We start from the raw sequence: 12098 nt of genomic DNA on the forward strand, positions 1-12098 counted from the left end.
GCACGGTGGCTCAGTGGTTAGCACTTCTGCATCACAGCACTGGGGTCATGAGTTCAATTCCTGACCATGGCCTTATCTGTGTGGAGTTTGTATGTTCTCCCAGTGTTTGCATGGGTTTGCTCCGGTTTCCTCCCACACTCCAAAAACAGACTAGTAGGTTAATTGGCTGCTATCAAAATTGACCCTAGTCTGTCTCTCTGTGTATGTGTATAGGGAATTTAGACTGTAAGCTGTAATGGGGCAGGGACTAATGTGAATGAGTTCTCTGTACAGCGCTGTGGAATCAGTGGCGCTATATAAATAGATAAAAGTTCCTCCAAAAAGAATATTGAGTCCAGTATGGCATGACCGACAGGATTCCACCTCGTCAGTTAGGCTTCAAGAAGCTGAAAAGATCATCCTTGGTCATGAAGGAAAGATTGGAATAGAACCTGCAACGTAATATAGGAGGAATATGGAGTTATCAGCTTGGCCTAGCTCCAGGATTCTGCTTCTGTACAGCAGACCAGTTGTGGGGAATGCACTTAAAGGGAATAAATTGTCAATTTTATTAGAAGTTTATTCTAAAGTAAGTAACAATGGTCCACATAGCATAACCTCACATATTACTGAAGGATTCAAACATGTAAGATTATGATGTACTCCCTTCCACCATGATCTATAGTACCCTGTCAAAAAAAAATGATGTTTAATTAATGATATCTCCTGAAAAAAGGTCTGGTGTACAGAGTATCTTTCAATGGTGCCTTCTTTTCCTGTGTAAGCCTGCTAGACACTGGAAGAAGGTGATCCTCCCAATATTCGATGGCCTTTCTTAACCACCCAGGTTCTGACCAAGGTCCCTGCTTCCTGTGGAGCAAGGCTGAATCGGGATGTGGTTTGTGGTCTGCCTTCACAAGCAGGAGACTGGTGGTTACCCTCCATTTGTGTATGTCCTTCCTAGGAAAGTGGTACAGCACTGCGTAATCTGTGGCGCCACCTCAATAAACAGTGATGTTTGATCTCCATCCTTAACAGTGCTAATTAGGAGACTTTGCAGAAATTAATGTATGTCTTGATACATCAGGACTTACAAGACATTTGTGATTGGATGGTGGAGATCAAAAGCCTTAATCTGCTAAGAACAGTTGCCATGCCATCATCCACCACCATATCCCTTCTTGGAGCAGTTGTTTATATATTGTTCACTTGTTTTTTTGCTATCTTTTTATGTTTATGCTTGGCCAGTATACCACGTCCTTGTCCTCTTGTAAAGATGCCTTTGTTTTAAGTGGTCTTCTGCTATAGTTTGTTCTCTTGTTCCAATATTTATTTGTATTTTCTGTTCATGATTGCTAACTGTACAGTGCTGCATGAGCTGTGGCACCTCAAATAAATGATGATTACCAATGTTTGATCTCCATCCCTACAAAGTGCCCCACAAACAAAATGCAAAATAGTTTGTCCCAGACCTTTGGACAACCCTCTAAAAAATGTTGGTTATAATCTCTTTAAAGCCAACTATTCTCCAGAAGTAGGTCTCCTATGAAACACATTTAATTCTATGCCAGGTAGTTATCAAACAGAAAGCACACAGAGAATGTTCCTGCCATACTTCTCACTCAAGGGGTTGTCTATTTTATTAGATACAATGCCTGTCTATTGTGTGAAACATCTACCCTGAGGTTGCATAGAGAACATATTGTATTAGAGAATGTAATATGATAATAATCCTGAAGCGAGATAGGTTTCAAAGTTCAGGAACACAGACACTCTTCACTAAGAAAACAGCTTTTGGCATCCGTTTCATCCATTTGCATGGTCTTTTATATGTCAAATTTCTAATTATCACACAATTATTATTATTTTTTTACTTTTTGCAATGGCATACAGTGCTAAAAGCCACTATTAGAAGCTGAACCCCTTGTAGTTAAGCCCATCCCCAGATAAGACCCCACTTAAATTCACACCTTCTTTTCAACTAATTCTGGGTCAGCCCCTTTACAGTAGATGGGACTTGTTCAAATCCTCAGAAGCAATTTCAAGTAATCATCTCATTAATTTACCAGGGTGTGCAATAAGACTTCAGAGTGGATGCTGCTTATACGGTCACCTACTCCAATAGTTTACTGTTGGAAGATGGAATATCCTCTTATGCTGCACTAGAACGCCAAAAGGGAATTGTTTTTTGTGAAACAAAACTACTTTAAAGCTTTAGCCTATTTGTTACCAAAAACCAGGCATCAGCCACAGTCCTTGCAGTACATTCTAATACCTGAGAGATGAATATAAATGGTTTCTCTCTGGTACCAGTAATCATCTCCCTCTGATGATACATCCCATAATTTATCTTATCAGACATTGATTTTCCAGTTAATTCACAGGTGTGTATAAACCTCCTATATGCAGATCTTATACTAGAAAATGTACAGGATGGTACTGCTGCCCTGTCTACAAATGGAGGCACAAGGCCAGGTGGCTGTTCAGCAACAGTATGTAAAACGGTATAATAATCTCATCCCTCCCCAATTGCTTCATCTAGGTCTTTGCTTTGGAGGCAACAGTAGTGGTCTTCTACACACTGCGGAAGGATGTCTTGTATTTCACTTCTTACACGCCTGAATAGTAATGATACGTTTTAATCAACATTATTATTCACTACAATGTCTATAATTCTCCATATATGTTACAATGGCCAACTAGCTACATGCCACCAAACTCCACTTCTATCAATATTGGAAGACTGCTGGCAACCTCACAGCAACAACAGAATGTAATTAGAGATAGATCACTGCATCAAAGAGACCGGTAAAGTTCTATGGCTTCATTGAGTAGAGTTTCCAGTGGGCCTGTATGTCTTGTTTTGACTCAAGACACTTCAATCAGGCTTACGAACCATTGTATGAAATCCCTGTAGCAAGATTTGCTGTCAATATATATATATATATATATATATATATATATTTCTTATTTGCCCTATTGGGGGAAAATGCAAAACATTGGGGTATATTAGCTGGTCCTGGAGTCAGGGGAACTAAAAGTATTGGGAGTATAACCAATCCTATAGGAACTAACCCTCTGTTTATTTTAAGTGCCCTTGGAGTCTGGCATGTCTTTTGGGGCTCTAGCCCTGGATTTTACTTTTCATTTTACACTGTATTGGGCTCAGGGTTACCTTGCAGGAGTGGATAGCCTGAAGCCTTCCTCCATTCCAGGGCACTGAGCAGGGGTGAGGAACAGGCTTCTTTCACCCTCAACACCACTGCAATACTTTTGCAGCCCTGTATGCAGGAGATGACCGATGGCTGTCTGCTCCAGTGTTTCAATCCCAAAACATCTTTTATATTCGGGTGTGATCATTCCAATCCCTCTGCTGGAACAGGATTTGTGATTTTTCGACAACCTTTTTCTGGTTCCAAAGCGGACAGCTCCGTCCAACCAATCCTAAACCTCAAGGCCCTCAACAAAAGGATTCGTACTGCTGTTATACAGCCTTTACATGAGTATAGCTTACACTGTCAAGTACGGTCCCCAATAAAAACACTTAGTCATCATTTGCAGACATGTTTTGTATGGCCAAGCTCCAAAGTGCTGGGCTTAAAATGGAGTTACTGTGGTCCATCATCATTTGCATAGAACCGGGGGAGTCCATTGCGTTTTTAGACATAAAGGATGACTACCTCCATGTTCCATCAAAGAGAAGCATCAGTGTTTCCTGCAATTTGCTGTCCATGATGCCCATTATGAGTTCAGGGCCTAGCTACCGCCCCAAGGGTTTTCACAGAGGTGATAAGTCATGGTGGGTTTCCTCTCTCAGGTTGTAACAGTTGTCCCTTACCTGGACAACCTGTTTTTGAAGACACAGTTGTGCCCAGTCCTGCTCAGCCATTTTCATTTGGCAATGCCCTGCTTAGCAGCACACGACTGAATTATCAACCTTTCCAAGTCTTCTTTAACTCCCGCTTAGAGGATGTGGTTTCTGGGCCTCGACTTCAACACGCGGTGTCAGCAGGTGTTTCTGCTGGAGGACACTGTCCTCTTGGTCCCATCCCTCCTGGCTGCTGTATGAAGTTGCTGGGCACCATGGTCTTAGTGTTCGAGGCAGTACCCTTGGTCCAACTTCATTCTCAGATGTTCCAGAGGGAGCTTCTTCAGCAGTGGTCAAAATCCCATCTTTTTGGACAAACAATTCATCCGGTTGTTTGCAACAGTTCATCACACCCTTATCTGGTTGTTAGATGCGTCGAATCTCACCATGGGTCGTTCCTTCCAGTCTTGGGAGTAGACACTGGTCTGTCAGAGTGGGGCGCGGTCATTGGTACTCTCTGGGTTCCAGGGTTTCTGGGACTCCCAGGTTGCTTCTGCTCCTAAATGTGCTGGAGCTTAGCGCAGTTTGCAGGGTACTTCTACAGCCTCAGTGGTTTCAAGCAGGCTTGCTTCTGAAGGTCCAGTTGGACAATGTGATGGCCTACCTGATTCATCAGGAAGGCACCCGCAGCACAATAGCCATGAAGGAGACATCAAGCATCACGTCTTGGGCGGAATGTCACGTTTCGGAGATATCTGCCATCTTCATCCCCGGTTGGCCGATTATCTCAGTCGTAGCAGAGTCCATCTGGGAGAATGGTCTCTTCACAAGGATGCTTTCGCCCTTCTCGTTCAGCGTTAGGGTCGGTCAGAGATAAAGCTCATGGCGTTCCATCTGAACTTCAAGGTTCCTCTCTTCTGCGTTAATTCCCGGGATCCTGCTGCAAGGTTCATTGATGTCAAAATATTTCCGTGGCAGTTTCCTCTTGTATACCTGTTCCCTCCGCTTCCCATGCTGCCGCAAAAATGCAAGAAGCTAAAGAGGACGGGTGACAGACATATTGATGACCCCAGACAGGAGCCGTTGGGCATGGTATTCAGACATCTTAGGGATGGCTGTTGGTCCTCCCTTCAGGCTTCCTCTTCGTCCCGACCTTGCGCAAGGACCTCTGTAGCCATACTATCAAAACCAGACTACTTAAATTGCAACAGAGACCCTGATCCTTCAGGCTTGGGGTTTCTCTCCCTCCATAGTGAAGACGTATGATCAAGGCCAGAAAGCCTTCTCCTGCTGCCAATTATGATTAGGATTGATAAACGTATGTTCTCTGGTGCAAGGGGCAGTGTGTTCACACTGCTCGATTTATCCTCTCGTTTACTCTCCTTCCTTCGGATACATAGTAGGGGAGGAATGTACTCTCAAAGATTTATGTTTAAAGTGCTTCTACTCCTAGTCCACCTACTATACCCAATGTCTCACTGTGTCCCCCAATGGCAGGAAAGAGTAATAAATCCTCTTTTCTCTTAGTCTCCCCTAGTGAACTAAGGTATACGGATTTTATGGTAATTAACAAAAATCCTATATTTTGCATCATTCAAAACTGGAAAAGCGCCCATGGTAGGTCTGGCCTCTAACCTTCTCTATTGCCATCACAGTAGAGGCTGTTGCTATACACTTCAAGCCTATTCTAGCATCAGAGTGTTTGGACGAGGAAACACTTGAACCCATGCTGTTGACGTGATACTTTTTTGAACTGCTATACAAATTATAAATAACTTTACATTAACCAGCATAAATCGCATCCTCACCCCCACTGGACACATGCATCCTTATACATCCCATCCAGCTTAATGTCACCTAGAGGTAGTCTCGGAATCTAATTTAGGGATCTATATTACAAAACAGCCCTAATACTTTTTAAATAGGAATGATTTGCCCCTGTTAGGTCCAAAAAGTTAATATGGAAGAAAGAGTTGATTTGTTAAACATATTACACCATAAATATTGCAACAGTCCACAACCGTAATTGGGAGGTAATTCTTAGTCTATTATCATCCTTTATATGGCCCAATAGGTGGATAAAATTGTCATTCGATCTTTACAATCTGATCTTTATCTATAATTGCTTTAGTGCTGGGGATTGTATCTGCACCCGTTTGTGCCAATAGCTGTTCAATCAGTGCATAAGGACAACCTATTCTTACTTCTGGCAGGGCAGTCTCATAGTTAAGCAGATTACACTGCAGTATGATGTCGTCGTCCCCTAAACCTTCTTTACGGGGGAATCCATGTTTATTGCTAGTGCTCACAAATCTGGCTTCAATTTTGCTATATGCTTTGTACATTCTTTTATCAGTTGTTGTCAGCTACACATGTGTTACCAGTCCAGTTTAGAGAAAGTACACTAATCCTGTCTGAATACCCAATGATAGGAGTACTCTACATACAGATGCTGCAGGGCCTAGTCTCACAAAAAAAAACAGTACAACACTTATAGAAGATTGAGAAAACCTCATCGAATCTCCTTTATCTGTATTCCTTTTAGTTAATAAACAGTTACAAGTGTTCTTTTTAGATCAAGCATACATTTCTCCTGCTAGATCGTAGTCAAAGGTCTCCAAGCAGATGGCCCACCAATCCATTTACTGTACTCAAGCATATTAATCTGTGCACAGCACTAGCTGAATACCCCGCACCATGTTGATCCAATCATCTGTGGCCTCCATACTGAGATTTGACGTCATTGGAATCTATGTATATACTGTACTACATGATTGCAAATGTCAGGTACATGCATGTTAATTTCAGCCTACACCCAAAACGACAAGGTCCGTCATGTTTGGGTCTTTGTCGCCAAATACCTAGTTAATCAGATCAACTGGGACGAATAACTGACAGGGTTGTATAGTTGGTGTCCAGCATTATGTGTAAGGAGTAAAAACTGCAGGCAATAAAAGGATATTAAAAGTTATTTCAAGTATTTTTAAAAGCTAAAAATAAAAAAAGTTACAGGCTACATACAGCATGAAAAGTTTACTTCAGCTAATTAGTGCTTAACATTCTGGGAGAAGGTGCTTTGTTGCAATTATACTTCATTGTGTAAACAATATTTCCATATTAACAAGTTACATTATTACATTGCTTAGCAGAGCTCCTCATAGTGACTGTTGCAATAAATACTTTGCTGCCATTTTTTTTCTCACAGATATGATCAATGTTTTTACGTTTTCTACTTTCTAGTTTTAAGAACTCTGCATAATAGGTTTCCAGATAAAAGATCTCATACCATTACATGATACATGGGAAATAAACTTACCCTGTCAAAATAGATACGTATAGAGCCAACATTGGTAGCTCCTACTGCAGTGAGTGAGAAGAAGCCATGTTTCCATCCCCCTGTGAGTACAACACGCTCATTATAACAGAACAATTCTTTTATCCATCGCGCGACTCCCGGATTCACAGACATAAGTGATCCTATGGGAGAAACATAGATTTACATTAATGCATTTTATTGGCCAGCTACTACAATCATATCTGAACTGAGACATAGTCAGAGAGTCTATAGACACACACAATACACCAGTGTGCGCCGCCATATGTAATAACCTGAGCACCCATACATCGGCCTTTCATATTGCTGTGCTATCACTGCGTCAGGAGCCGCACTTCTACATAGAAACCACATAAATGAAGTCACCAGGGTTTCAGTGACAGTGGGCAGGGTTATGGTTTTAATGGTTTTTGGCTGATGCAATGTCTAACTTTTAGGTGTTCTTAAAAAAAAAAAAAACACACCTCCATATTATTGCAGATAAAAACAGTTCTTTGGAAGTCAAAAATGATAATATTTAAGGTGGGTGGCTGTCAAATACAGCAACATGCATAGAATTCTATTCCCACTAATTCTGTTCATTGTGATTCTGAAAAGAAATACTACCCCTCCCCTCACCCCATGAATTTACTACCTACACTTCTCTATTGAGGGATCAGAGATTCTCAGTATGAGTTCACACTTCTATTAATGGAAAATAACTATTGTATTTAACTGAACAAACAAAATAATGCCCTAAGTGGAATTGTGAAATACACACGCTAGGCAAACAAATGTACATGCTGATCCCTATCACAACTCCTGTGCAGTAAAAGAATTCTAGAATCCATGGGATAAACACATAGACCCTGTTAGGTCTTAGGGGCAGATTCAATTCGGCACAAGGTGCCACAATGTGTCTCTGGATCGTGCCGTGTCACACATCGCCTCAATGTTTTTACTCAAATCTATGCTCATTTTCCCTCGCTTCCCATAGAAACGTTAGGAGAAAATGAGTAGAGATTTCTGTACCCGTAGTGGCCGGCAATGTGCGCAGTCAGACATCGGGGTGATGTCCAGCGGCATCTCGCAGCCTACTGAATCTGCTCCTTAGATAGATTTAAAGAAAACAAAAAGCATCCCCTCAAGTAAAAAAAACAAAACAAAAAACCCACAGGGGCAGTTAATATGAATGTATAGGTACTGTTCTGCCGTCACATGTTTCTACAGAAGGAGGGTGGAAGAACAGTAATTGTGTCATTTCCAGTTGCAGCAGATTGCAATCAATTTTTGGATTAGAGGAATCAAAATAATTGCCATAAATTGAAGATCCATATATTACAATCAGTGAATTTCAAATTCTCCAACAAAGCAAGTTTCCTTGAATTCCACACATAAAGGGAGATGCACAGCTTTATTACATTTTGCTCCACTAGTACTGGCTGTCTGGCTTTTTAAATTTTTAGTTACAGCTGCTCCCAGTGTGTAAATTGCTGCCACTAGTTGTCAGAGGATCCCATCCTATCACTGGTGTCATATGGAACACCTGCAGCACCATTCACCCCAAGTCACAGGATACAGGAGCCTAGCACAATGTAACTAATATCTGTTTCATCATCATTCACTTCCATTCAGGTCAGGCACCTACATAATTACCATAGATCAAACCACCACAAACCAGCTGGCCAACATTCATTGTTCCCTAATGACCTACAATGTGCCTGCTTCAGTTTAACTACATCATCATATTCAAATTAAGAAAGAGCAGCGTGTGCAATGCAGTGCAGAACCACGGCTTATAAAATGCAGCAAAAAAAAAATAATTACTGAAATGATTCACTATGCTATGTAAAAGGTAAAACGCAGAGAAATCTCAACACTAACGCTTCCCCTCTACAATGCAGACAATCAAGCAGACATGGCAGCCTACACACACTCTAAATAGTGGACACATTAAACAAAAAGAAATGGATTATTCATATGTCAGTATTAGTTATTTTCTGCAATGAATCCTGTAAAGCTCTATTTAAACAAGCAGCATCCAGATAGCTGCTGAACTCTAGAGGTTGCATCACAAAACCAGCAATTACCCTAAAAAGCTAGAATGCAGGTACCTGGAAAATGCCGTCTGTGATAGACATTCCAGTCTGTTGGGGAGTGAAAGCAATGATAGTCACCAGGAGCCAGGTAAATGACACAGTGATAGAGCTCATTTCCTTCCTGTGTTACCAGCTGATCCTGGAATGAAGCTAGAAGACAGACGGGAATACATTAGTAAATAAATACTTTATGAGTTATGCTAAAGTTACTGAAAGGTGAATAAGGTACAAGTTTATAAATAAGAGAACAGCTCGGTCTGTACTCAATTGTAGCAAAACCCACCCTTCCTTTTCCACACTGATGAACACTAATACACAAAGGCGGAGTCCACACAATATAGAAGAGCTTTTCTCTGTTCTATTCTGTGCCTCTACCTGGTAGAAGTGGTAATGGCATTACCAAGTTGAAGACAATGTAGAGCTGTGGCAGAAGCCAGTTTCTGTAACAAATGCTGAACTTACTCTTACTGAAGGCCAAATTATCAGTCCACGTCTGCGGCCCTAGAAAGGATTCCAGCGAGTAGGTTACTCCTTTAACCTGCTCCACCTCACAGTTTTTCACTCGGCCAAAGTGCAGGATCTTTCCATCAGATGGGCTGATCTGGGGAACAGATGAAATGATTCTAATCAGAATCTACACAAATGCAGATTTAGCCATCAGTGATGAAATACAGCATCATTTAATTTAAAAGGGTTAACCTATTGCTCTTATGGGCAACCAGAGACCTGGGTGACACCTGGGAGACACCTGGGAGACCCCTGACTCAAAAGTAACTTTAAAAGTACACTTTCTCCTATTAGTTCTAATATAAAAGTTACTAGTACTCTGTGCCCTTGGGACGTCCATGATCAACTGTTCATACAATAACCTGCTGTTTAGACTGAACACATTACACTGGTTGTTTGATGTCAATGTTAAGGAGAGGGTATCACTACTATCACTATTATACAGCCTTTACATGTGAATAGTTTGCATTGTCAAGTGTGGTGCCACTGAAAACTCATAGGGGCTTATTCAATTGACAGCGGGATCGCCGAAAATCCCGCGCTCAAAAAATATTACCGGTATTACCTCACTGGATTTCAGCTCGCAGCTCCCTGAGCTGCGAGCTGAAATCCAGCGAGTAAATTACCATATGAACGGTTTTTACGCGCAGGATTACCGTATTAACGGTAATATTTTTCGAGCACGGGATTTTCAGCAATCCCGCCATCAATTGAATACCCCCCTTAAAGTCATCATTTGCAGACATGTTTTGTATGGTCAGGTCCCAAAGTTACCCCAGGACACTGCTGACTTATTGCTGCTGTGTTGTACTGGAACACACGTACCACACTATGTGAGTCGCATACAGGCCGTGCCTGTGGCTTCAGTTTCCTGCGGAAGAACTCGCTGAGATTTCGGTACTGGTGCAGATCTTCTACTGCAGCCTCTTTCATGTTCACGCCAAAAGTCCAGATGTACAGACTGTACACAGGTTTTCTCAGCCATGTTGGTAGCTCCACCTGATTCAAGCGTCCCCAAGCCCGTGAAAGTAGTCTAGTTGGCACAGACTTGTAGATGGCAACCTATAAGCAGAGGGAGTGCTGGATAATCTAACACCTATATAAACACTAAACCTTACAGAAGAATTGCATATACAAATAAAGAGATTCTAGTGCAAAGGTTATACAGGATAGGGTGTCCCTAAAACATCTTTGCATTGGTGAAATGCTGACTTAAAAAGCCATAAAATTTCAATATTGCACACAAGCAGTACGAGACAAAGCAGGGACTCAAAACAAGATTGAAATAACACGTTTATAACCTGTTCTTGAGAGTGATAACAGTGGAGCACAAAATACTAGTTAAAATAGGACAAATGCATATAACAAAAAAAATACTTATTACATGGGAAGTCATAGCCGACGATATTGTCAATATTCACATTATGCTTCAGTGGAACCTCACACCTATATTTATTGGCAATAAATTGAAGTGAACAGTTTGAAAAACAGTCCTGACTGTATGACTTGCTGCTTGTTCCCCTCTCCACTGATGCCAGGCAGTTCTGCAGTCAACGATTAAAATAAATATATCTCAAAAGGTTGTGTATTACCAAACTGAACAATAAACAATACATATGAAAACACTAGAGTGTGAGTGTATAATAAACATATCCATCATGCTCTCTTCTCTGCAGCAGGTTGCCATGATAAGAGGGAGGTGATTTAACTAACTTGGCAGAGTTTGAGTGACAGCTTTGCAGACCTACTGTGCAGAAATCACTGTGAATTGGTGGATTAATACACAGGGACAGAACCAGGGATGTCACATTAACTCAAATTACTGCATTCTCAGCTTATTGAGCTGTATGACACCCCATCAGGACACTGTTCTTACAATGTGGGAAGAGTCTCCGCTGTCTGTAAAGGACCAAGCAGATATATTTCTAACAGAGATGCAGTAGAAAGTCAGGTTTTCATGGAACTTATTTTATATCCCTGTTTTAGATCTGAAAACTAAAACAACCTGCAGCAAATCATATATGAATACTCACAGCAATAGAGTAATGAAGGAGAGGTGTGTGCTAGTTCACCCATGTAATTACAGTTGTATGCAAATGTTTGGGCAACCATGGTCAAATTGCATATTTCTGTAGGTGAAGAGAAGTTAACACAAGCTCTGCAGGCAACAAATGTAAAAATTACATATGTGCACATTTTAATGTACAATTATTATTTGCTGATGTAACAAATTGTATTTAAAAAAAAAAACAAAAAACACAATGTCTTACACAAGTATCTACATCAATTACAATTTTGCATGTGGTCATTCTGATATTGACCACTGGTGAAATCAGATAGTGGTCAAATACTAGAACAAAGCAATTAATCTGAAAGAAGGTGGGAAGTTGAA

General features: G+C 41.1%; 1 protein-coding gene across 5 annotated transcripts in view; it reads right to left on the reverse strand.

Annotated features, from left to right (window-relative positions):
• PISD (phosphatidylserine decarboxylase) overlaps positions 1 to 12098 on the reverse strand; it is a 30318-nt gene that overhangs the window by 1485 nt on the left and 16735 nt on the right. For all 5 annotated transcript variants that reach the window (XM_075215293.1, XM_075215297.1, XM_075215285.1 and 2 more), the window contains 4 exons: positions 10532 to 10768; positions 9662 to 9800; positions 9215 to 9349; positions 7104 to 7264 (listed from right to left, as the gene is read on the reverse strand). In XM_075215293.1, the coding sequence (XP_075071394.1) occupies positions 7104 to 7264; positions 9215 to 9349; positions 9662 to 9800; positions 10532 to 10768 (672 nt within the window). The remainder of the gene's footprint in view (positions 1 to 7103; positions 7265 to 9214; positions 9350 to 9661; positions 9801 to 10531; positions 10769 to 12098) is intronic.

Source organism: Mixophyes fleayi, chromosome 1, assembly GCF_038048845.1.
Source record: "Mixophyes fleayi isolate aMixFle1 chromosome 1, aMixFle1.hap1, whole genome shotgun sequence".
Classification (NCBI taxonomy): Eukaryota; Metazoa; Chordata; class Amphibia; order Anura; family Limnodynastidae; genus Mixophyes; species Mixophyes fleayi.